This window comes from Pimephales promelas, chromosome 17 (genome assembly GCF_988280905.1).
Source record: "Pimephales promelas chromosome 17, fPimPro1.hap1.1, whole genome shotgun sequence".
Lineage (NCBI taxonomy): Eukaryota > Metazoa > Chordata > Actinopteri > Cypriniformes > Leuciscidae > Pimephales > Pimephales promelas.
The window spans coordinates 5,482,055-5,508,721 of record NC_142785.1 but is presented as its reverse complement, the minus strand read 5'-3'; the positions used below and the strand labels follow the sequence as shown (position 1 = coordinate 5,508,721).

At 36.9% G+C, this 26,667-nt stretch overlaps 1 protein-coding gene and 1 long non-coding RNA gene across 6 annotated transcripts in view; one reads left to right on the top strand and one right to left on the bottom strand.

The window, feature by feature from the left end:
* Positions 1 to 14,754, top strand: part of LOC120467052 (uncharacterized) — a 62,409-nt gene extending 47,655 nt beyond the window's left edge. Inside the window, exons 3-6 of one of the 4 annotated variants that reach the window (XR_016146978.1) lie at positions 3,320 to 3,692; positions 12,319 to 12,411; positions 14,294 to 14,387; positions 14,620 to 14,754. This is a non-coding gene — a long non-coding RNA (uncharacterized LOC120467052). Of the gene's footprint in view, positions 1 to 3,319; positions 3,693 to 12,318; positions 12,412 to 14,293; positions 14,392 to 14,619 lie in introns of all 4 variants that reach the window. The other 3 variants (XR_016146982.1, XR_016146980.1, XR_016146981.1) reach the window with 3 other exon arrangements.
* The window catches only part of ngfrb (nerve growth factor receptor b), a 51,077-nt gene extending 26,783 nt beyond the window's left edge, over positions 1 to 24,294 (bottom strand). The window contains exons 1-3 of one of the 2 annotated variants that reach the window (XM_089121816.1): positions 23,989 to 24,294; positions 14,735 to 14,877; positions 3,312 to 3,671 (exon numbers count right to left, since the gene is read on the bottom strand). In XM_089121816.1, the coding sequence (XP_088977942.1) occupies positions 3,312 to 3,671; positions 14,735 to 14,877; positions 23,989 to 24,023 (538 nt within the window). In that variant the 5' untranslated portion in view covers positions 24,024 to 24,294. The remainder of the gene's footprint in view (positions 1 to 3,311; positions 3,672 to 14,734; positions 14,878 to 23,988) is intronic. The other variant, XM_039655809.2, reaches the window with a different exon arrangement.
* Between the last annotated feature and the right edge of the window lie 2,373 nt (positions 24,295 to 26,667).

The following is a 26,667-nucleotide window of genomic DNA, read 5'->3' as shown; positions in this document are numbered from 1 at the left end:
TTCCAGGATTTTTCTCCATATAATGGACTTCAATGGGAACCGGATGGTTCAAGTATCAAAAGACGGTTTATAACAGTTTCAGATGCAGCTTCAAATGTCTTTAAACGACACCAGACGATGAATAAGGGTCTTATCATGCGAAACGATCGGTTATTTCAAAACTTATTCCAAAAATGTAACTTTTCTAAGGACAAATGCTAGCCTTGCTATATTCTGTGAGGCGCGTTTGCAACGTCACGTATTACGTAATTACGTTCAAAAGGTCACGGGCGACGTAGCCGGAAGTACAGAATCAGTGTTTACAAGTTGAACGCATAGGTTGAACGTGCAAACTAACTCAAACACCGTTTACAAAAAAAGGAATTAAAAGGAAAAACAACGATGTCGGACGATTTTGATTCTGTACTTCCGGCTACGTCGCCCGTGACCTTTTGAACGTAATTACGTATTACGTGACGTTACAAACGCGCCTCAGAGAATATAGCAAGGCTAGCATTTGTCCTTATAAAAGTTACATTTTTGGAATAAGTTTTGAAATAACCGATCATTTCGCATGATAAGACCCTTATTCATCGTCTGATATCGTTTAAAGACATTTGAAGCTGCATCTGAAACGGTTATTAACCGTCTTTTGATACTTGAACCATCCGGTTCCCATTGAAGTCCATTATATGGAGAAAAATCCTGGAATGTTTTCATCAAAAACCTAAATTTCTTTTCGACTGAGGAAAGAAAGACATGGACATCTTGGATGACATGGGGGTGAGTAAATTATCAGCAAAAGTTTTTTCAAAAGTGAACTAATCCTTTAAAACAATTACATGTCAAATAAATCAAGAAAATTATAGAAGTTAGAAATTTAGAAATGTAGTTTATTTACTTACTTTCCGAAGTTTTAGAGTAAGTGGCGGTATAAGATAAGGGCAGCTTTTCTTATTCGTATTGTTCATACTTGCTTTGTGGATATTAAAGTGCAGGATGAGACGGATGATATGCTAATGGGTCAAATTGTGATTTGTTGAGAAGTGATCTATTAGTTTCCTAAGTGATCGGATTTGATATTTTTGCGTGGCGGACATCTTTACAGAACAGAAAATGCATGAATGAAACATTACAGAAGATAGGCTATCTTATTGTGTTTCTTAGACAATTAAAAGAAGAGCAAACGTAGACTTCTAATTAAGTCTTCTGTTTCCCAAAATGTCCAATTAAGAAATAAGATTTGCCAAGGAGAAACATCTAAAACGGTTGGTAAAGCTGATAATAAAACACCTTTCAACTAAATAACAGATTGTGTCCATACACACAGATTGCATAAATGCTCAAAATGACCTCATATATATATATATATATTGTGTGTAATGCGATAATGAGAATACATTAAGAAAGTACATTTAAAATCCATTGCACTTAGTATGTTTTTTGTGATGGCAGAATTTGGGCTGTGTACAAAGCCTCTTTCTCTGATCCACTTCTGAGAGCGACCCAGAACAAAGCCTGTAATGTTGACTGCAGATCTTTCAATGTGATCCATTGCTCAAAATACTGTTTTAATTTTATTCATAGCTAAATTCAGTTCAGTAATAGGACAACAAATGTTCGGTTTCTGGCTATACGCCGAGAGCATCTGACATTAAGCAGAGAGTTCAGTAAATGGGCAATCATAAAAGGTAAGTCATGTTACTTGTCTTCATGCAAACACAACAGTGAACTGTGAATGATGCAATGATCATGAGAATATCTCATCTACCACATTCTGTCCTTTAGGCAGAACTGTCTTGTACGGTACATTATGTTTTCATTTTTAGTTTTTTTTTTTTTTTTTTTGGTCATAGTTTTGTCTTTTCACAAAAAAATCCTTTCATTTATGTGTGTGTGTCTGTGTGTGTATATATATATATATATATATATATATATATATATATATATATATATATATATATATATTAAGTTAAATTACATTTAAAATAAGTTAAATTTAAGTCCACCTTACTTCATTTTATTAATTCTAAAGAGCCAAACTGCAAAATGACAAAAAAAAATTAAGAGACCAGCTTTTAACATAATAAAATCTGTAGGCCTACACTACTGGTCAAAAGTTTGAAATAACTGCAATTTGTTTTTGAAAGAAGTCTCTTATGTTCACCAAGGCTGCATTTATTTGATGAAAAATTAATTAATAATAATAATAATACTATAAAAATTAATTCAAAAACATTTTAGAATGTGATTTATTCCTGTCTCCCATTATAAGTGTATCTCAGTTTCCACAAAATAAATAAATAAATATATATATATATATATATATATATATATATATTAAGCATATTAGAATGATTTCTGAAGGATCATGTGACACTGAAGACTGGAGTAATGATGCTAAAAAATTCAGCTTTGGTCAAAGGAATAAATCACATTTGAAAACATATTCAAACGGAAAACAGCTACTTTAAATATTTCACAATGCAACTGTATTTTTCTTCAAATAAATGCAGACTTGGTGAAAATAAGAAATATCTTATAAACACATTTTAAAATATCATAATGTTCCAAACGGTTTACTAGTAATGTAGCTATAAACTGTAATGAGCATTTATTAAACATGAAATATTTGTTTAAATATTGTTGTGACACGAGCTTCTAAAATAATAACAAATATTGTATGCTACAGAGTTTTAGAAGTACTGTGTTGTGAAGTCGACATGCTTCGCAGATTTTTAATCATTTCTGTGTTTTGGAGACGTCATCAATATCATCAACAGCAGGTAAAACAATATTATAAAGGTGTCCGTGTTACAGTGTAATTATACTCTTAAGTACCGAGTAATAATAAACTACATGTGCTATGATTAGGTTTGGGGTTAAACTTTGAAACTTTTATTTTAAGGTGTCTTTGTTACACTTTGTTATACTTTTAAGTACTGAATAATTACATACACTTAAAGGGTTAGGATTAGAGTTTCATTTGTTTAGGTTTAGTTGCATGTAATTTATACGTATTACTATAATAACTGCATGTAACAAGGACACTGTAAAATAAAGTGTTACCAAAAATGCTAACAACCATCCAATAACCTAGTAACATAGTGGTGACTTGCATTCAAGTGTGAAAATCTAGTTGTCATAATTGGACTTTTTGTCATCTCTAAAAAACAGAGGTGTTGTGGGCCAACACACGGGGTCTTTTTTTAACCACTGATTTTAAAAACAAGCATGAGAGTGAGTAACAGACAACTATTTGTCACATTGTGTCATGGTAAGCCATCTATTTACTGTAGTTTTTACTTGATTTTGATTCTCGATTGTCTTACCTTGGCAGACAGCGTCACGGAGAGGAGTGCAGCTTTCCAACTCCAAGTCAGGCTGTTCGCACTGTGTGCAGGGGAGGCAGGGGTCGAAAGACGTCTCCTGGTCTGAAAACGTGTCATCCAAGCACTCCTCGCATATCGTGTCACGGTCAAAACTACAGCCTATCAGGACGCCCTGGCCCACAGGACACACTGTGCAGGTCTCGCAGCGCCCCGTCACGTCGCTGAAGAAAAAGCCGTAGTCGCAGACACACACTGCGTCGTTGGTGTCGGTGCAGGGCTCCAGCATGCGCGTGAGTTCAGAACATGGCGTGCAAGGCTGGCACTTCTCCGTGTGGCTGAAATTCTCGGAGAACGTCTCGCCTGAAGACAAAAGAAGAAAAGGTTAAAACAATCTCTCTGAACATACAAAGTGTATGTGTGCATTTCTGGGTTATTATCGTGAACTGAAAGCAAAACCATAGATAATAGTTTGAACTAATAATTTGGGGAGTCTTTTGACCTCATAGCTCAACATGTTTTAATTTTTTTGCTTACGCTGCCACTAGATTTAAATATGCTAATGCTTAAAGTCTATGATTGGATCATTAATGCAGTGATTTCTATGTTTCTAGCATATGTTTGGCAACAATTCTTCTAACCCTAATTGATTACTTTCTAAAACAACCAAATCGGACTCAGTAGAATGTCTGAATCAGAATAAATTGTAAAATAAACTTTCAGTAGAGCGTTGGCGCTTGCAACTCCAAGGTCATGGGTTTGATTCCCAGGGAAAGCAAGAAGTGATAAGAATGTAAATGTGTACCTTGAAATGCAATGTCACTTTGCATGTAAGTGTCTGCCAAATGCATAAATGTAAGTGTTAGATATTAAGCAGACAGTCTACTAATGACTAGCAGTTACTTAGTGAAATGTCAAAAGTGGACTATCAAATTAAATTATTACTCCAGAATTCACACACAATCTATTCAAATTATAATTATATACATTTTAAAACTGCTGTGCATGTTTAAAATAATGTATCGCTTTAGGGTTTGACTTAGTGTTAGTAACCAGTGTTGTAGTCGAGACCACCTCACTCGAGTCCGAGTTGAGTCCGAGACCAGAGACGGTCGAGTCCGAGTCGAGACCGAGACCAGTGAGGGTTGATTACCTAATTTACTTTTATTTACTTAGAGAAATTCTTTTTTTTTTTTTTTGAGTTTAAAAAATATGATCAGTTTAGGGTAAAAAGGCCACATAGTAGGTGGTGTTAAAAGTAATTTTATTACAATTTGTCATGCGCAGTTGCGCACTAGAAAATCACCAATCACTGGGCGTGTCAATCAATTTAAAGAAATATTTTATTAACATACATTAATAATCATGAAAAATATTTTTAATTGAACTCGAGTGAATTCCGAGTCCTAAAAAAAAAATTTTTCGAGTACGAGTCAATTCCGAGTCCAAATGGACACGAGTCCATGACAAGACCAAGACCATTAAAATATGGTCTCGAGTCCGAGACGAGTCCGAGTCTCGAGTACTACAACACTGTTAGTAACTATGAATAACTGTTGTAGCTTCCAATAATGCAACCACAAATTTAGTGTTGAGGTAATAGTTAAATAATCTGGACCAAGGTGTCATATACAACACTTTTTCCAAAGCGTAGACATCCAACGCACATGGCACCCTTTAGCGTCAAATGAGACGCAGATATATATGGGGCAAAAGGCGCCTCCTAGTGGTCTAACACTAACCCTACCCCAGACCTAAACCTACCCATAACCGAAGGGTCTCATTTGACGCTAAAGGGTGCCATGTGCGTTGGATGTCTACGCTTTGTTATATATTACGCTTAATATAATATAATATAATATAATAAAGGCATTTTATACAGTTAGACAGTTAAGGTAAATGCTTTATCGAATATTACCTTCAGTGTTGGTGAATGTAAAATGTCACCAAAGTTTTAAAAGATCAAAGTGTACAATACATTGAGTTATTGTCTTATTCTGACCTGCCTGAAACGAGGTGTCAGTAATTCCAGTCTTACTTTCGGCATGAGCCAATGTAGGTTTGTAACAAATGTGCATATTGCTGACCTAGACCTATGGTCTTCATTGGCTGTCCGTTTTAGATTTTAGAGTTTTTGAAAGAAAGTAATACGTTGTATTCTGACCGCATGTGTTCTCATATCTGATATCTAGAATCTAAATTATGATGTCAATATTGCAGAGAGAAAATATCTAAATGCTGCATGATTATGGTATTGTATTCCTATCATCCATCCTATTCAGTTATATTAGAGGATAGAGGTCTAGCTATCACTAAATTATTCAGGACACTATTTTGCGCGTTTTAGGTGTGTGTGTGTGTGTGTGTGTGTGTGTGTGTGACTGCACAACCCTTGAGGCACATTTAAGGCACATCACCCCATGTATCCCATACCTTACTGAATGTTTCAGTAAATGCCATAGTTATCCTTAGATCTATCCATCAACATGGAGGAAATGTCATTGTGTTTTTGTGCTGGACAAATAGAGTTGCACATTATGGGTTCTCCTGTGTGCCGGGGCTGCTAATGGCCCTAATGATAAGGGGGTAATGTTCTGGCTTCTGGGGGCCAGTTATTGGGGCTTTATTTAGGAGACTATGAAGGGAGCATTTCCAGCAGATTAAATCCCGTCCACTCAGCCTTTCTCCCTCTGAGTCTACTCTTCTCCTGATCCCTGCCCTCTGAGATCCATTAGCATGATGCTAACCATCAATAATGAATGTCTATGCATTATGACAGACAACAGATGTGTGTGTGGGGGTTGGGGAACAGTAACTGATATACTGTTCTTATCAGTATAGTCATGAGAGTGTCAATCAACATTAGTACTACAAAGTGCTGAGGTAACATTCTGACAATAGCTTTATTTATTAATTTCCGAAAAAGGAAATCTATTCTGATTTATGCATTCAATATTTTAGCATACAATTTTAGGGAACTATGGTCTCAAATAATCACAGCTGATAATACACATGTCTTGTCAGCAGATATGAGACTGAAGACATGTTTGAAGTAGTGGTCAGATATTTAAAGAGCAGGGTGGCGAACTTCCAATATAAAGCCAAAATAAAAAAATATTAATGACAGAAATCATGAAATTGCTTTTTCTACCTGATCAAACCATAAAAGAGTTTTGTCGGCGTAATACAGTCACATATTCAGAGTGATAAAGTGATGTTAAATACTCTTTAATTATAATACCACACATTTTCGATGCAAAACTGCAGATTTTTTAAGAACTTGTAAACAATATTTTATGAAAATTACAATATAAACATTTGAAAAACTGAAAAGGTGCAAAATTCATGAACAAAATTGGTGGTTTTTGGCAAATGGGGTCTCACCTGGGAGTTGAAATTGGCGTGTGAAATTTGCATGCCAAGCCACTCCGGTGATGGCGCAGTGGATAATACACATGCCTTTGGTGTGTGAGACACCAATGTGTCCCTGAGCAAGACACTTAACCCCTAGTTGCTCCAGAGGCGTGCGACCTCTCACATATCAACCCGATCTCATGGGAATTCGTACGAATTTTACATGGTGGCTATTTCGTCACAATTCGTATGACCTCACTCGTCCGAATTAGTACGATTTTTGCTAAATTTTACATATTTTATGAATTTGCTGAATTATACATATTTTACGAATTTAAAGAATTGGAATTATGAAGTCGTACGAATGACCTACCCCTAACCCCGCCCCTAAACCTACCCATCACGTGTGAGGTTGTATGAATTAGTACAAATTTGCCACTTTTTAATCAAAAAATATATCGAAATCGTCTTCCATTGCGATTTCCCGTATATCTAAATATGTTTAGTGAAAGGTAAAACTTCCGAAATCTCCAGTTAAACAATGCGTGACGTAGAGAGATCACTTCCGGCATAACGTCTGGAGACGGTTCAGTTCGGTTCAGTTGGACATCTGGTTCAGTTCAGTTCGACGGCTGTTAACAAGAGGTAAAAACGATATAAATACTGTTCGTTTTCTCACACAAACCGCTCGTTTTGTGTGTACTTACATTTACGAGTCATTAAATCATGTTTAATTTGGACTTCCCTGTGCATGCTCTTTGAGGTGGACCCCCTAAACCTGCATTATATGACTGACAGACAACACCGGTTTGACCGAAAAATTGTCAAAAATGAAAATACTGTGGAAACAAAGACACCTACATCTTGGATGCTCTTGAGGTAAGATAAAACATATCAAAAATTAATTTCAAAGTGAACTATCCCTTTAACCCAATCTGCATGCAATTACATCCATCTCTATAGGGCACAGCTAAAATGGTTCCCGCTGTATTAGTAACCAATAAAATTACTGCTCAACATTCAAATTATTGCCAATTGTTTGCTGTATCAGTTCGCAGCTCTCAAAAACCCTCCACCTTCCCCAGTTCCACCTGTATAGATCTGCTATGGGGTGATTCATGTATGCTTACAGCAGCATGTCTTGCTTGCTCATGCATGTCGAGAGTATGTTGAACGTATTGGCAGTGACAAGTTTAAAATGGATTATATTAGAGACTATTTATATAGAGACATGCCACTTCCTCAATCCTTAATACAACTCGGAAATAGGGAAAACCCGTAACACCAAAGATGGTGGTTGTATGCACATGCCCCGCCCCTCCCGCTGGACAGCTAATCGTCTGCTTTTAACGGTCAAGCCGGGAAACATTTAAGCCTATAGTCTGGTTCCACCCGACGCATGTGCACAGTTGAGGTTTGCGACAGCGGAAAATATGTTTCTGTTTAAAAAGGCGGCAGATTTGATGTGTTAGTTGTGTAAATATCAGACATCCCAAGCCTCCTAGAAGTTCCGGGAGTCTCCCGCAGATTGATAGCGGCTCCCTGATGACTGCGAATTAGTTCAAATCTCCCGGAATCTAGAGCAAGCGAGCAGTAGCGCGCACTTGACAGAGAGCGAGAGAACCCTTGCGCATTTGCAGTAAAAGTATAACCTGTGGGCAGGGGCGGAGCTAGACTCTCAGTACAGTGGGGGCGGAGCTTCATCATGGGGCCCTCTGCCACCAAGTCATTTTAAAATTAAAACTTAAAATGTTGGTGTTCAATTTTGCGTTTTAAAAATACAACAACCGTTCATTTTTTGTTTTGCAACGACCGTTTGGACATAATACGAGATAGAGTGCTTTATTAAATTTATTTTAAAAAAGAAACAATAATTACAGGAATAGCCTCTCTAAACCTCAAAGAAATAGAAAACGTCAAAGCATAGAAAATATCGCAAAAGTTTTGCGCAAATCTGTAATGGAAACGCGCCGGCGGCGTTTGAGGGGCCCCTAATTGGCCGCACCCACGCTATCTCCGCTACAGCCTGTGGGGGAAAAGGCATTTTAAACCTTATTTTGGGGCAAAGTCATAAACTTTTATTAACATTATTATCATTATTAACAAACCAGCAATTTTTATCATATTTTGCTACTGTTTCTATACAAGCAGTTTTTATGTCCCTGTGACCAGTGAAAGTGCAGTTTTGAGTCTCTGCCCATTCATTTAGATAGGAGCCTGGTCTCGTTAGTCCGAAATAGCTGCCCGGAGGCGTTGCCAAGATGGCGGCCGAGTGGCATGACTTGCCTAAAATGACTTTGATTATATGTAGCCAAGAAAGCAAAGAAAGATCTCTCCCTTTACAATCACTCGTCTCAGTTTGCGATCTCACAGTTCCGTTAATCAATTAAGTTGTTGACACAATGAATCTCTTATTTACTTTGTGTCTATACTTTGTTAATGAGAGTATTAATCGGATCAAAATCTATTTTAACAGCAATACTTAATAAAATACGTCATGCATGTTCATACATGTTCAAGATGATGTAACCTGCAATGAACAGTATTTATTTTTCAAGAATCATATTAATGGATAATACATACAATATTTTGTTGTTTGTTCATACTGCTAAAACTAATGAAACTTTTTTCAATCTTGAAGATATATTAATGTGTAACTGTATTGTGAAACGTTTCTCATTTGACTATTTCCTTCGTGTTCATGTTGTTACAAATAGCACTTAAATAGCATTTCCCAGTGGAAGTGGAATGCAGGGGTTTTGTCACCACATCCACAACCAGTCAACAGTACTGAGGGAAATGGGGTTTTAGGAGTTGTTCTCGCCAACAAACAATCAAGTCCCTGTCAAATATAATGGAAAGAAGCAGCTATAGGCTTTATGCACAACTTACTTCCGCATTCTCTGTAAAACAGGTCACATCGCTTCCGGTCCAGGTCTTTTGTATGTGCTTCATGAAATTTTTTGCGGTTTTACTCAAGATAACTTAAAAGGAGCGAGCAAAGATTAGCATAACCAATATCCCTCACATGTGCAGATTGATATTTAAATGTTTTATATTTTTTATTCTTCACAGTAACGTTTAGATATTTAAATGGAATAAAACGCCAATAACAAAGTGAGCTAGTTAGGTTAGCTGATTACCTTAAATATCCATAGATATCGTAGTCAGTTCTTACGGCCGTTAACACTTTCTCTGACAAGCGGATGCGATGATACCGTTTTCCGGTTTGGTCACGTGACGCACGGCATAAAGCCTATTGGCTGTGGATTAAAATGAATGACATCAGCTGCGTAGCAAGATCAGGCGGGATGATATGGAGTTGACGGGGGTGTACCTGGGAAGCCAGGTGTCACCATCAAGCCCTCTGGAGATGTTGTGTGTCAACAAAACATCCATGAAAGAGGGTGCTCACCTGATGACCCCAATGATATTCCTACTCTCCCTTGTACCACTCAAATCTCACACATTCACTTTCCACAGGGAAGTCCTATTAGCTTTATAAAGACACATAGGCATGGGCATTTAATGTCAAATATACTGTATTTATCCATATGAAATTCAAAATAAACATGTAATGCAATGCCTTGAGCAGGTGATATTTTAATTTATCAATGAAAAAGAATAAGAAATTTGACAACAGAACAAGTATGACTGAGAATACAGTTGTCTGTAATATAGAATGTGATGCAATGGGCTTTAAAGTCATCAGTTTTGGTTAACTCTTAATTTAAGATTATTTTGTTGTAGAAATAATGTTGTATAATGTTTGTTTTGAATTAAATACAGTTGGCTATTTGACATTAAATACGTCACATACTTTGTCTTAAGGTAATATTTGTAATGACATGAGCATAATATCACAATGCATTCAAATGGAAAACATTTAACAACACAGTTACACATTTATTAATAGTTTATATTTTTACATCAAAATAAAGTTGTATCTCATTGAACTAACAATTAACATTTACATTTAGCTGACGCTTTTATCCAAAGAGACTTACAATTGCTATATATGTCAGAGGTCGCACGCCTCTGGAGCAACTAAGGGTGAAGTGTCTTGCTCAGGGACACATTGGTGTCTCACAGTGGATTCGAACCAGGTCTCTCACACCAAAGGCATGCGTCTTATCCACTGCGCCATCATCCGTTCTGTGGCTCCTGGTCTAAAACTGCTGGTGCTGCAGTTCAGCAGCTTGACAATATTGACCAAATCTTTTTAGTTTAATGCACAGCTACTATTGTTCAGCTAACTGAGCCTTCACACTTTTGAGAGCAGGCGGGGGACAAATTTGCATATTCATGGTTGCGTACGTATTTTAAGTGAGGTAAGCGTGATGAGCAACATTCAAGCTATTTTAAGGCTTGAAGAAATTCTTTTCTCAGGAAAAAACTCTCATCTAAAGGATTATTAGGAACACCCGTCAATTTCTCATTAATGCAATTATTGAGTCAACCAATCACATGGCAGTTGCTTCAATACATTTAGGGGTGTGGTCCTGGTCAAGACAATTTCCTGAACTCCAAACTGAATGTCAGAATGGGAAAGAAAGGTGATTTAAGCAATTTTGATCGTGGCATGGGCCAGTCTGAGTATTTCAGAATCTGCTCAGTTACTGGGATTTTCACGCACGACCATTTCTAGGGTTTACAAAGATTGGTGTGAAAAGGGAAAAACATCCAGTATGCGGCAGTTCTGTGGGTGAAAATGCCTTGTTGATGCTAGAGGTCAGAGGAGAATGGGCCGACTGATTTAAGCTGATAGAAGAGCAACTTTGACTGAAATAACCACTCGTTACAACCGAGGTATGCAGCAAAGCATTTGATGAAGCCACAACACGCACAACCTTGAGGCGGATGGGCTACAACAGCAGAAGACCCCACCGGGAAAAAGAGGCGACAATTTGCAAGAGCTCACCAAAATTGGACAGTTGAAGACTGGAAAAATGTTTCCTGGTCTGATGAGTCTCGATTTCTGCTGAGACATTCAGATGGTAGATTCAGAATTTGGCGTAAACAGAAGGAGAACATGGATCCATCATGCCTTGTTCCCACTGTGCAGGCTGGTGGTGGTGGTGTAATGGTGTGGGGGATGCTTTCTTGGCACACTTTAGGCCTCTTAGTGTCAATTGGGCATCGTTTAAATGCCACGGCCTAACTGAGCATTGTTTCTGACCATGTCCATCCCTTTATGGGCACCATGTCCCCATCCTCTGATGGCTACTTCCAGCAGGATAATGCACCATGTCACAAAGCTTCAAATCTTCATTCATAAATGTCTTTATCTTATTTAACTTAGCCATGACTCTGTTTTAGAGAACCAGCATTAAGCACTGAATGAAGAACACAAGTCTGCTAAACTGAAGCAAAAGAGTCTTCTGAGTTCTTCTACAGTCCAGTAATGGGAGAATGTAGTGACAACTGCAAGTAAACAAGCAGATGAAGGTAAAAAAAAAAAAAAAAAATCTCCCTGCGGGCTACAGTCAATAATGTTAAGTGGACGTTAAGTGGGTGGGGCCAATCTACTTTAAAAAGCCAACTATAAATATATTGTTATTGCACTGTAGTGCAACGGGACAAACTCACGCCATTGGATAAGTTGTGCTGGGTTGAACAGGATGCTCATTGTATTTTTTTTTTCTTTTCTTTTTAGAGACTATGAGAACGTCAGATGGTGAACAACCACACCTGGTTCTTTCGCATTACACACCACTAATGTGTTAGGAATTAATTTGAGCCTGTTAAGGTAAATTATATGTTAAACATCTGTTTTCATTCCAGTAGCCTAGCATTCCAAATGCCTCTTTTTCATGTCAACACTTTATCGCTGATGTGCTGTCAAGTAGCATTAGATGACTTATGAGGCTGTGAAAAGAACAGTTTGGAGTTTTCAGCGTGCAACACTTAATGTTGATAGATGAGGCACGCGGGTCCAAGCACAGGCCCTTAGGGAAGACCTGACAAACAGAGTGGAAATTACTGATGGAAGAATGTTTAGGGTTGTAGTGGATGACAGGAGGATGGTGGGTCTAATGTCGAGGGGTCTTGTGGACATGCCTTTCCCTGACCTTCACCCAAGGCTACTAAATATTAACAAAAAAAGAATGACCAGAACTCAAAAGTAGGTTATCTGTCAATGTGATGTGTTGAACACACCATTTATATGCTAATATCCTATAGGTATGAAAATCACAAATGAAATCTATTTAATGATTTCTCTGATTTTCTCCCAAGAAAAGACCCCAGTAATATCAATCATGTGTCAACAATTGTCTCATTGTGTCTAGTATTTCTTCAAAAGCACTTTAATAGAAACATTCAGAATGTCTGAGAGCATTTTTATTTTCAAATTGAATACAACATTTTCATCTTTCATCCAATTATTTATTAACACCTAAAAAGACACCATGAATTCCCAAATTAGATACGCGATCTACAAATCAATACCTCATATTGTGTGACAACTTTAAAATGTTTCAAAACATTATATTTTTCTGTTTATGTAAAAGACATTAGACTTTTAGGCCTCATTGAAGTTATTAATGTATAAATTAAACATAAATAAGAACTCCAGAGAGAATGTTTCTTAACATACTTAAAGAGCAACTTAACCCTAAACCAACTTTTTTTAGTTAATGATCTGTAAGAATGGATCTCATTGATTCAAGTAACTTTTTTGACATTTGTGTATAGTGTTTTATTTCTACAATATATTGTGTAAAAAAGTCTAAGTGCTGCCCTCTTCAGGTTGAACAGTGGCTACTGCAGTTGAATTTTCCTTCGTGACGTACGCAGGTTTCAGCCTACCACGCTCTTGGTACGAGCTACGCCCTTGGCAGTATAAAAACCAGCTTGTTTCGTCAAAGCCACTGTAGCGAGTCAGGAGTTGGAATTACGAGTATTGAAAACGATCAGGATAGAGTGTTTTAGCATCTATTTCGTCCCCTCTATCTCCGCTGGGGTCTGCCCACTTTTTCAGCATTTTTCAAATATTGCCAGTGGGTGGAGTCAGGCTCTGACCAGGGGTTTAGTTACCCTTTAAATACACTTCTAATAATGTCAAATTAAAAGTTTTACCTTAAAATATGAAAAAATTTAGGGCTGGGCAACGATTAATCGTGATTAATCGCGATTAATCGCATCCAAAATAAAAGTTTGTGTTCACATAATGTGTGTGTATAATTATTTTTTGTATTTATAAATACACACACATGTATATATTTAAGAAATATTTGCATTTTATATATATATATATATATATATATATATATATATATATATATATATATATATATATGCATAATTAATATTATTTATGAATATAAATATTTTATATATTAATAACACATTTTTCTTAAATATATACATGCATGTGTGTGTATTTATATATACAAAATAATTATACACACACACATATGTAAACACAAACTTTTATTTTGGATGCGATTAATCGCGATTAATCACGATTAATCGTTGTCCAGCCCTAAAAATATGTATTCATATGTCTTTTTTTAAGGAGCTATGAATGTCTAAAAAAAAAAAATGTCTAAAGGATGACTATTTTTGGTCACATTTATGGCTAATCGTTTTTTCCATTCATCTCTCTCTTTCTATCTTGTCTTGTTCAGCTGGGTCATGCAAGCAGACGTGTGGGAGATCATTTGGGAAGTGGTGGGATTCTGGCAGGCTCTGGACCAGTACTTGGCTCAGGACCAGCCTACAGTATGTAAAAAAAAAAAAAAAAAAAAAAAACTCCAACTCCCAGACCTCGGTACAAACACTATGTAAGTGCAACAAACACAATGTACCACAGGATTTTGCCTTTTTAAGTGAGAATTAATCTCACTTAGAGCTGTGAGTGGCCCAAATTGGTCTCTAGGCACTCCAGACAATGTTTTGTCAAGTCTCATTTCCTAAAAGCATTTCCCCTTTAACTACTAATTACCATTCACAGCTCAAAAGCCCTCTGCCTCCCCTCAAGTGAGAGTTCAGCATAGGAAATGGCATTTTAAATAAGGCAGCTGCTTCATTTGAGTAACACTGAGGCCAGCATCTCTGTGGATACTCACTGTCAAGACACTGTTCACACTCGGTCTGTGTCGCTCCACAGGGCTTCTTCATTCCCTCCCCGGGTTGGCATTGTTTGCAGCACTCTCCACTGAATGTGAACGCCCTTGAAGGACACAAGTCCTGTGAAGACAAGACATTCCCCTATAGAGAGAAAGAGAGCAAGATATTATAACATGTTTTTGTTATAATTGTGAATAACTCATTTATGTGTATGTTTCATTCTCCAAAAATTACATTAGTATGTCACAATATATATTTTGTGTAAATACAGAAATACATAAAAAAATGTAATCTGATGAATGCATTTAAAATGTACTGGGACTTCACTTATGGTGCGTACAAATTTGTGTCCAATCAAATGCTCTAGAATGAGGATGTCCCTCTATGTAAAGGTGAGGTCGCATTTACCTTTGTACATCAAAATTTTGCAGGCGAAAAAAAGTCATATCAATAGGAATCTACATGATCGCGAATTCTGCATGAGGAAACCGAAACACGTGACGCAAACAGATAACACAACGGATGCCTGTTTGTTGAACTTTTAACATGCAAATTCGCCGGGTTTGCAAACATACAGTTGCTTGGTTTGGAGGTGACCACTACTCGATAGACAACTGACATGACGTTTTTTGTGACTAGTGTTTTTCTGACGTCACAAACTACCTTGTAACCAATCACGTCAACGAGTGGATCTCTGAGTGGGTGGAGGCGGGGCTAATTTACATATTAATAGAATTGTGTATACTAAATGAGGCAAGGGTGTAGAGTTGCATTCAAGATATTTTAAGGCATGGCTGTTTTTTTTTTCAAGGAAAGGTCATTTTGGTGATTAAAGGTGCGTTTTAAAGGAGTAGTTCACTTTTATAAATCCTTTTGCTGATAATTTACTCACCCCCATGTCATCCAAGATGTCCACGTTTTTCATACTTCAGTTGAAAAGAAATTAAGGTTTTTGATGAAAACGTTCCAGAATTTCCTCCATATAATGGACTTCATTGGGAACCAAACGGTTCAAGGTCCAAATGAGAGTTTCAGTGCAGCTTCAAATGCCTTTAAATGACACCAGACGATGAATAAGGGTCTTATCTAGGACCCCTCGAGTCATGACTCGAAAAAAGATTTGTTTATTTTGATGAACGAGTTCGAACAGGAGAGTCACGAACGCGCACCGGAGAACAGAGCAAGGCGACCATTTGAGCTTATAAAACTGAAACTTTTTTATTTATTTTTAAAATGACGCTTGTTTTGCTAGATAAAACCTTTGCCTTTTTCATCGTCTGGTGTCGTTTAAAACCCTTTGAGGGCCCGTCCACACAAAGACGCGTTTCGCTGTATACGTTTCTTTTTTTTATCGTGTTGGTGTTTCGTCCACACGGATCCGGCATTTTGGGAGAGTTAAACCGCTAAACGACACCCTTGCGGTTTCGTGAGTACAGCCAATCTGTATATTTTGTGAAACGATGATGTCATCACATCACGTGTCGGCTGCCTCAAAGTCTTCTTCTCCGTGTATAGTGTATCTCTGTGGCAGAATAACAGCGCCCCATACTGGTCTGGCATATATTACACCGTTTTCAGTTGGTTTCAGTGGTTTCGTGTGTACGCAGATATGTCTTGAGACGTGTTTACGATTTTTTTTTTTTCGAAAAAAAATATTGGATGGGAACGTAACGGCTTTGTGCGGACGTGGCCTGAAGCTGCACTGAAAATCTCATATGGACCTTGATCCATTTGGTTCCCATTGAAGTCCATTTTATATGGAGAAAATCCTGGAATGTTTTCACCAAAAACCTTAATTTCTTTTCGACTGACATCTTGGATGACATGGGGGTGAGTAAATTATCAGCAAACGTTTTTTTTTTTTAAAGTGAACTACTTCTTTAATGGATACAATGATGAACAGGGGCACTTTAAGCCATTTCATTAAGTCATAAAGAATAATAGACTATGGTACTTTTACTTTGAGTGGCCCGACATCATGTCAGCTTTTCGATCAACCAATGGCATATGTTTAGGGAGGGACTTCCTGTTTGTTTTAGCTAACATACAATATTACAACTTGAGAGAAATAAAGCAATATAGGAAACATTTTGAAAAAGCCTGCAAATGTAGATACATAAACCGTACAGAATTTTCCCACTCCTATGTAGTGTCTATCTCCAGGGGATGCAATCCCCAGAAGCTGACAACTTTTCCCACACAGACTCAGAGCCAAAATACTATTTATATAACAATAGAGCAAGACTTATTTAGTCTTGATAATATCTAATGATGCCTATAAACAGCATTACTTTGGAGAAATCAGAGCGCTTCAAAAGGGAACACACGCATTTTACTAGAAAATCTTCATGGTACATTTAACCTTAATTTAATTCTCCGAAAACAGCCTTTCGTTTGAACATCTATCTGAATGATTGACAGGTACAGCCAAAGAATGGCAGCTGATCAGGGCATTCTGTCTTTCAAAGCATGTCTTCTGTCACAGATTTGTATTTACGTTCACAAAATAAAATAGCAAATAATTTATGATGCCTGTAAGTCATTCTTGGAAAGCAATGGACGCACATCAGGGGCCTCATTCGTGGACCGCGAGCAGAATTATTTATGTTGTAATCGTTCGTGAAATTAGTGTTTTGTGGAAGCTACTTTAGAGTAAAAAAAAAAAAATTAATAGCGATTTCGATTGCAGAACAGAGCAAGGCAAGCATTTGTGCTTATAAAACGTAATCTTTTTTCTGCTTTTATTTATTTTTTAAATGAGCGATCGTTTCGCTAGATAAGACCCTTATTCATTGTCTGGTGTCGTTTAAAGCCCTTTGAACAGTTTGCACTGAAACTGTCTTTGGACCTTGAACTGTTTGGTGCCCAGTAAAGTCCATTATATGGAGAAAAATCCTGGAATGTTTTCATCAAAAACCTTAATTTCTTTTCAACTTAAGAAAGAAAGACATGGACATCTTGGATGACATGGGGGTGAGTAAATTATCAGCAAAAGTTTTTTGAAAAGTGAACTACTCCTTTAATATCTTGCAAATGAATCTTAATATATCACAATGTCACTTTGTATCTAACAATTGCATCTTTTTCATCTGTAAGTCTAGCCTGGGTTTTTACCCAGCGTGATTTCATTTACACTGCTAAGCAGCCTGGATTACATGGACCAGATTTTCGCTTCAGCGAGAGGACCAATCACAGAACGGGGAGGGAGCAGCAAGACGATGACGACGTCTATGCGACACACCGAAGCAGTTTGTTTATTTCTTTGGATCCAACATGGCAGAAGACGCGAAGGTACCTTCTACCCTCATATATTCAGCGCAATAGTTGTGTACGTGTAATAGTGTACACATAAACCCGTCGCTCTACATATATCTGGTATAACTTAAACGACTGGCTAGAGCTAGTACAGGCGCATTTGATAGACATTCGGCTCTGGGCATTCGTGAACCACACCTCAAATACGAGAAAATGAACATGTGGTTCCCAGACCACGTCTCAATCTCAATGAGACGAGGTCTGACGTTAGCCAGGCTACTGTAAGTCGTTCTTGGTACACAAATCCATTCTTTGTTCTCAAAATTACCTACAACGATGTGATTTTGGTTGAAATACTGACACAAACATTTATTTTTCTGACTGATAAATATAGATTTTGGCACTAGTGCAACAAAAAAAGAAAAAAAGGGATGGTCATTATGGATGGACATTCTGTTATTTTCTGGTTTAAAAATTAAATGAAATAACTCATTGTGTTCATGCTGATGGTAAACAATCAGGACTATTGGAAATTGTTAAAGGTGTTCCCCAAGGATCTGTGTTGGGGCCTCTTACTGTACATAAGTCTTGATTGTGATATTCAGGATGCAAATTTTCACTTTTGTATTGTGGTGGACCTTCTAAACAGCGAGCTTTGCTTAAGCTTCAAATGGCTTCTGATGTCATTCAGTCACGGCTTAATACACCAATGATTGTTTTGAATGCTGATAAAACCAAGCTTATGTTATTTTCAAGATGGAAAAAGGTAATAGACAATCTTAGTCCTCTCCTGACAATCTTATTCCTCTCCTGAGGTAATGTGATTGAGCTATCTTGGCATCATTGTTGATGATACATTATCTTTTAACTCTCAGATAACTCAATTAAAGAAACAAATCTAAATGAAGCTTGGGTTTTATTTTAGAAACAAGTTTTGTTTTTCATTAAATGTAAGAAAGAGGTTTGTTTCTGCTACTTTTTTGCCTTTACTTGATTGCGGTGATTTGGTGTATCAATTTGTTCCTTCTTATCTTCTCTCTTCTTTGGATGCCGTTTATCATAGCGCTTTAAGATTTATATCAGATTGTAAGCCTTTAACTCATCATTGCACTTTGTATAACAGAGTAGCCTGGCCCTCTCTGTCCATAATAAGGAAAATGCACTGTTACCTAATTATTCTGGGGTTGTTGCCTTCTTAATAGTCTTATTCCCTCCCTTCTCAAAATTGTTTAATTTTTGTTAACCAGGACACTCATGAAAGCCATTTTTAATCTCAGAGAGATTATAAAGGTCAAATAATAAATGAAAATTAAATCTTGCAACTGTAAATTTAATTTTTATAATTGTGACTCCCAATTGCAATTTATGTATCTAATTGTGCGTGTGTGTGAGTTTATACATTTTTTCTTGTATTGGTAACTTTATATCTCAAAGTGTAGCTTTATTTTTGATTTTTTTTTTTTTTTTTTTTTTTTTTTTACTTTTTGAGACAGTTTAATGCTCATTATGTAAAAATAATTCGGGAATGCTTTGTGTATTTTCTTATTCTCTTGATGAGAAATGGTATTTTCCCACTTCCAAATCTCACATTGTCATGCCAGTCATGTGCGCATCACATAAATACGATATTTCCAACATAACTTGAAGGCAACATAAGCCTCACACTGACACAGCTGTTTCATGGATGATAAATCTGAGGGTGTAACATGAATGCCAAGAGGTGATTGGCTGGCTGTCAGAGTAAGGACGTTTAACACAGGTGTTTGGAATGACGTTTAAAAGAGTGAGAAGAAAGACAGAGAGAAAAGAATAAAAGAAAGCGAGATTAGATAAGTCCCTCAAGGCGTTTGTGAGTCAGCTGGAGAAGTGACAGAGATGAGTGGAAAAAAAAAAGAGGAGGTCGGGTAAGCTCAAATTAACATTCCCTTCGTTTCTACCTGTCCCTCACATTACCCCCTGGCATGGGTAACCTCCTCCACACACACACATTAAAACACAAACACACCCCTACAGGAGCATTCCAACTCAGGTAAAGTTCAACAATCCGAAAAAAAAATTCAGCAGCCCATGACCCAAATTGGTAACTTTAGAGATTTGGCTGCACAAAGTTTTTAGAAATGTGTGAAGGGTCAAAAACAACAACGCATGTGATAGAACCAGTTTGCAGAGACATTCAGCCGTACTGAAGCTGCTGTAACTTGTGCCGTTTTGTTTAGGCAGATACAATCAGTAGCGAAACGTTTCAAAGCATATTTATGTTCATTACTCATGCGACTAAGAATGCTTTCATCAGCATTTGGCTGGTAATTTGTCAAATCATTTGTGTCAAATCTTTTAAAATGTTCTATAGAAAATGGGAATGGTGTTTGTCCTGCAAAATCACACGATGCAAGCATTTGAAAGCGTGTCATTTCTAAGGTGTTCCACTTCCGAGTGAGTCAAATGTATTTGTATAGTGCTTTGCACAATACACATTGTTTCTAAGCTTTACAGAAAATATGTTAAAGGTGCTATATGTAGAATTAAAAAAGCCTTGTTATTAGCGACACCGGTGGTCGTTAAATGAACTGCAGCAAGCAACGAGCACACATAACGTTCATGGGAGTTATTTTAATGCCCTGACATACTCACAGCAAAGTTCTTTTATGTTTTTTTCTCTTTTTTTTTTTGTAGGGATGGCCGATGTGAAAATGACCATACCGATAACCAATCATTTTCCTTTTTTTGAAGTGATTCAGATCATATTTCAAGCAATTCAAAACAATCATGGTGAACACTGCACATCTGAAGTGTTTCAGTCAGCTGAAGGAAATAATCCATTATCCATCATATTCAAATATATTGGCCAAATTTTCTTATTGGGCCGATAACGACATTAAAAATGAACATATATCGGCCGATACCGATATGTATATGTGTGTGTGTGTGTATGTATATATATATATATATATATATATATATCACACAGCCGAGATATATATATATATATATATATATATATATATATATATATATATATATATATACTGTATATATATATATATATATCACACAGCCGAGATTTGCTATATAGTGTATACTGAACTGTATGCAGGGTACGTATACTATATATCCAACTTTTAATATATAGCCGCACGATAATAAAGGGTATATCTGTTTTAGATATAACATTTAAGCATTTGAGATTTGCTGTATACACAATATACTGTATGTATTCGCGTTAGGTTGGTATACTAATTCATTATTTATTATTTCATGAATTAATTTGAGTTATTAATTCCTTTAGTGATGAAATTGAGAATTATGAAGACTATGAGGATTTGTTCATCGTTTGTTTATTGTTCACACCCTCTAACCGAAGAGACAGCTCTCTCTTTATTTTATTGAATTTTTTATTATAAAATTGTATTTATTATAGGCATTAGGACATTATTATTTAATAAATGCACTAAATATCATCAACTATTTTTTATTTATTTATAGATGCCAATGTTCTCCTTTGTAATACTGAGAACCAAACCGAACTAACATCATTCAAGTGAATTGTTAAGACATACTGAATAACCACAGAATGATTGGCAATGTAAGCACATATCGTGCGGCAGAAATCGTCAGATCTGCAGAATGTTTCTCCTCCCATTCGATCTGTCACACAGGCTATGATGTTTGTGAGCTGTTGTGTTTGTATGCTTGAATGCACTTAACTCCTAACCCTTTTAGCCCGTTGGCATTTGTCAACATTTCAAAGTCGTCTACTGTTCTGGCAAAGCTGACTCACTAATGGTCATACTGGAGCTAATGAAGCTCTTTCATTCTCTCTCGCTTTAGTTTTCTACTTTAAATCTATATGATTTTCTAAATTTTCCAGAAGCCTTTTGTTTGCCTTTCGCAAAAGACTTTTGTTTTTTACTTTACTTTTCTACATCCTCAGCTTGTAAAGACTCTTGTAGTTGGCAATTTGGCATAATGAGACATGGCAAGCCCTAAAAAGTCATCAAACCACATTTGGGGTCAGTTTCTTAAACCTCAGTTACTCAAACCCCCCTAGATTAAACTTTTCGATTTTTGTCTGGTAGATCAAAAAAAAAAAATCATATACTAATTTTTGAAGGTGGGACCTGAGTCATATCTAGGGATAAAAATCTCATAGAGAGTTGGGCCAGTTTGCATCCACTTTATAGTGAGCTCCACCCACCTTTGCACAACCACACACATATTCATAAAATGTGAATTCTGTGCATGTGTCTAAGACAGACATGTTTCATGCCATATATAGGCTAACTTGCATGGTTTTTTGAGTTTGTGAAACAGTTGTGAACTGCCAGAACATTTTCATTTGTTTTCTCCTATAATGTCTACACGTACTTGGTACTTTTCTTAAGCAATTAAAAACATCGGTAAAAATTGTTATATTACCTAAGTGTTTGTATTATGGAAGAATTCAGCTACCGGAAAAATGACACTCATATGAAGGACACGGGCTGGCATCCTCTTGAGTCCGCGACATACAGTAATTATTGCCCACACGCCCATCGTGCTGTTCAGATGGGTGTAGTTTTGAAACAAGACAAGACATGTGACCACAACACAGGAAATTGGCACAAACATGGAGAATTAAGCAGTTAGGCTCACAAATGTGCCTGCAGTTATGTGGTGTACTTGACAATGAATCACTGACACTGCTTTTGCTTCAATAGCACACACATACACCCCTCATTCAACCCAAACTAAATAACAATTAGCCTGAAAATAAGATTTCAGCTACTGAGACAAGTGCAAGAACACAATGTGCTATCTATCAAAGTGGGCGTGGCAATTGGATCTTTAGTTTGTCTGAAGCCTCATTGTATGGTGACGTTATATATTGTGTATGATGATTATATAATAAAGGCTTTATAATGCCTTATAATGCACATTAATAATTTATGCTATTAAATGTTTTCATAAACAATTCTAAAGCATTACAACGCGTGTCTGCTTTGTTAAACATTTAAAGCATTGAATGCATTATAAAACATGACATTGTGTTTTGATCGTGTTGTAATGCATTGTGCTCTTAAAAGATGCATGAATAGATTAGTACTATATTTTAAAGCATTTTAAATTATTCATGAGAATATTCAATGCATCTGATTATAAAGAGTTAAATGAGTTATTATAAATGCAGTACAGCACCCAAATAACGTGAATTCAGGTTAATTGAGACTTTGCCATATATATATATACATACATACATACACTCTATACAATACTGGGTTGTTTCAACCCAAATTTGGGTCAAATATGGACAAACTCAAATGTTGGTTTAAAAGTTGGGTTAAAATTTTAAATTACATTTTTAACTCTTGGGTTTGTCCATATTTTACCCAAATTTGGGTTGAAACAACCCAGTATTTTTTTAGAGTGTATATATATATATATATATGAAGAGTTCAGATGCAAAAGCCTCTAAATGCCATTTGAAATTTTCTTCTTTAATGATGATTTTTATCAAACTTGTATATTTAAGTTCAGTAATTTCACTTAATTGTTATTTAAGTGAAATTACTGAACTTAAATATACAAGTTTGATAAAAAATCATCATTAAAGAAGAAAATTTCAAATGGCATTTAGAGGCTTTTGCATCTGAACTCTTCATATATATATATATATATATATATATATATATATATATATATATATATATATATATACATATATATATACATATTAGTGCTGTCAAAAATCACTTACAACCAATCACATCTAACATAAAAGTATGCATGCATGTGTCTTATATATGGTATATTATAAAATAAATCAATATCATAAAACATATATTTTATGTAATCTCAAACTCCACAATCAAAAGGCAATCATTTTACAATTTCTTTACGTCTGCAAACTTATTTTTAATAGTCTCAGTCTGCTATATCAATGATAGGCCTATTCCACTTTCTCAAGTGTGACAAGAAAAAGTAGGCTACTATAGCTGATATTGAGTTGGAGACAGTACTCACCACGAGCAGAAACACTACAGTCACGGTGAACATGCTGGATGAAGGGCGTCCTGGATGAAGTACACCGCGGATCGATTATTCACTCTTTACATGGGCTCTGAAATAATACATTCAGCGTCATACTTCCTTCATAGACTCAAATCGCTCTGATCCTCATTTGTGTCCGCTTAAGTTTTACAAATAAGCGAACAGCATTATTGAGCAATCGTGGTCTTGAGTGCGGGTTTTCCAGATGAATTCTTCTGATGTTTGGTGAGGAGTCTGCAGTCAGTGCGCGTGTCCACTGATAGAAGCTCAGAGCAGAGTGAATGATTTACATCCTCTCTCTCTCTCTCTCTCTCTCTCTCTCTCTCTCTCTCTCTGACACACATACACATGTCAGTCCAGAGTTTTCCAAACCGCATCCACATCCCATCGACATGCACAATAACTCAGTTGCAGTGCATTAAAACAAAACAAATAAACTCGTAATGCGATACGCGTCTAGTCACGATTTAGTTTGGTGTTGTTTGAGAGAGATTAAGAAAATCTTTATTTCTATCATATTTGAATCAAAATATTATTTGAATTAATTTGGTAAGAGTGAATCTTTTGTGGGTAAATTATGCACTCAGTAATAGTATAAGATATAAGTTAGATAATTGCAGCAGCATCTTAAGAGGTTATAAATCATGCGAACTGACAGTTTAGGACGCATTAGGCTTTCATGAAACATTAAACTGTAACAAAGTAACAAGAAACCTCTTCCTCTTTGCGGAGGGAAGCGCGTGAGTTCACAGACACACACACACACACACTCACTCACCAGGGCTGAAGAAGTAAAATCCTCCACTAGAGGGCTCGCGCGCACACTAGACCTGCCAGAGTTCAGGTAGATCCCCTTTTTCTTCACAATATAGCCTACATGTCCCCCATAAAGTAGTTTGGACACTTGACTTAAAGTGCTCCTATTATGGTTTTTCGTATATTACCTTTCACTCAATGTGTTATATACCTGTTCATGAAAAGTTCAGCATAGTTGCAATGTCAAAAGTGCACAATAAATAAAGTTATAGTCTTCCAAAAGAAAGAATCGACTCTGAACAGCCTTTATAAGTCGTGTATTGGAATCCTACCACTTTACGGTTCTACACAACCCGTGAACAGCTTGTCCAGCCCTCGACTGCTTCTCAAATCAGAAGTTCAGAGTTCAACGCGGGAATCACAAAATGCTTTATCAAGAAAGATGGGTCACCAAGGTATTTTCTACCGGGTGTTCTGTGTTTTATATTGTGTACGTTTCCGACTAAACCTGTCACTGTCTTACTGAAATACACTCACCTGAAGGATTATTAGGAACACCATACTAATACTGTTTGACCCCTTTCGCCTTCAGAACTGCCTTAATTCTACGTGGCATTGATTCAACAAGGTGCTGAAAGCATTCTTTCGAAATTTTGGCCCATATTGATAGGATAGCATCTTGCAGTTGATGGAGATTTGTGGGATGCACATTCAGGGCACGAAGCTCCCGTTCCACCACATCCCAAAGATGCTCTATTGGGTTGAGATCTGGTGACTGTGGGGCCATTTTAGTACAGTGAATGATTCGAGCTTTGTGACTTGGTGCATTATCCTGCTGGAAGTAGCCATCAGAGGATGGGTGCATGGTGGCCATAAAGGGATGGACATGGTCAGAAACAATGCTCAGGTAGGCTGTGGCATTTAAACGATGCCCAATTGGCACTAAGGGGGCTAAAGTGTGCCAAGAAAACATCCCCCACACCATTAAACCACCACCACCAGCCTGCACAGTGGGAACAAGGCATGATGGATCCATGTTCTCATTCTGTTTACGCCAAACTCTGACTCTACCATCAGAAATCGAGACTCATCAGACCAGGAAACATTTTTCCAGTCTTCAACTGTCCAATTTTGGTGAGCTCTTGAAAATTTTAGCCTCTTTTTCCTATTTGTAGAGGAGATGAGTGGTACCCGGTGGGGTCTTCTGCTGTTGTAGCCCATCCGCCTCAAGGTTGTGTGTGTTGTGGCTTCACAAATGCTTTGCTGCATACCTCGGTTGTAACGAGTGGTTATTTCAGTCAAAGTTGCTCTTCTATCAGCTTGAATCAGTCGGCCCATTCTCCTCTGACCTCTCGCATCAACAAGGCATTTTCGCCCACAGGACTGCCGCATATTGGATGTTTTTCCCTTTTCACACCAATCTTTGTAAACCCTAGAAATAGTTGTGCGTGAAAATCCCAGTAACTGAGCAGATTGTGAAATACTCAGCACCAACAACCATGCCACGCTCAAAATTGCTTAAATCTCCTTTCTTTCCCATTCTGACATTCAGTTTGGAGTTCAGGAGATTGTCTTGATCAGGACCACACCCCTAAATGCATTGAAGCAACTGCCATATGATTGGTTGATTAGATAATTGCATTAATGAGAAATTTAACAGGTGTTCATAATAATCCTTTAGGTGAGTGTAGTTTTGCTAATCCACTCTGGGCCACTATTACCTAAAACAGTGTCTATAGTAGGGGTGTAACAATATATCATGTCACAATATATCGCAATACAAAAATGCAACGTATCTTGGACGGCGGCAGTATGTATTGTTATCATTCACCCAAAATAAAATTACTGTGTGAGACAAAATTCAAGTTTTTGGAGTTTTAGTGTCAGTACTACT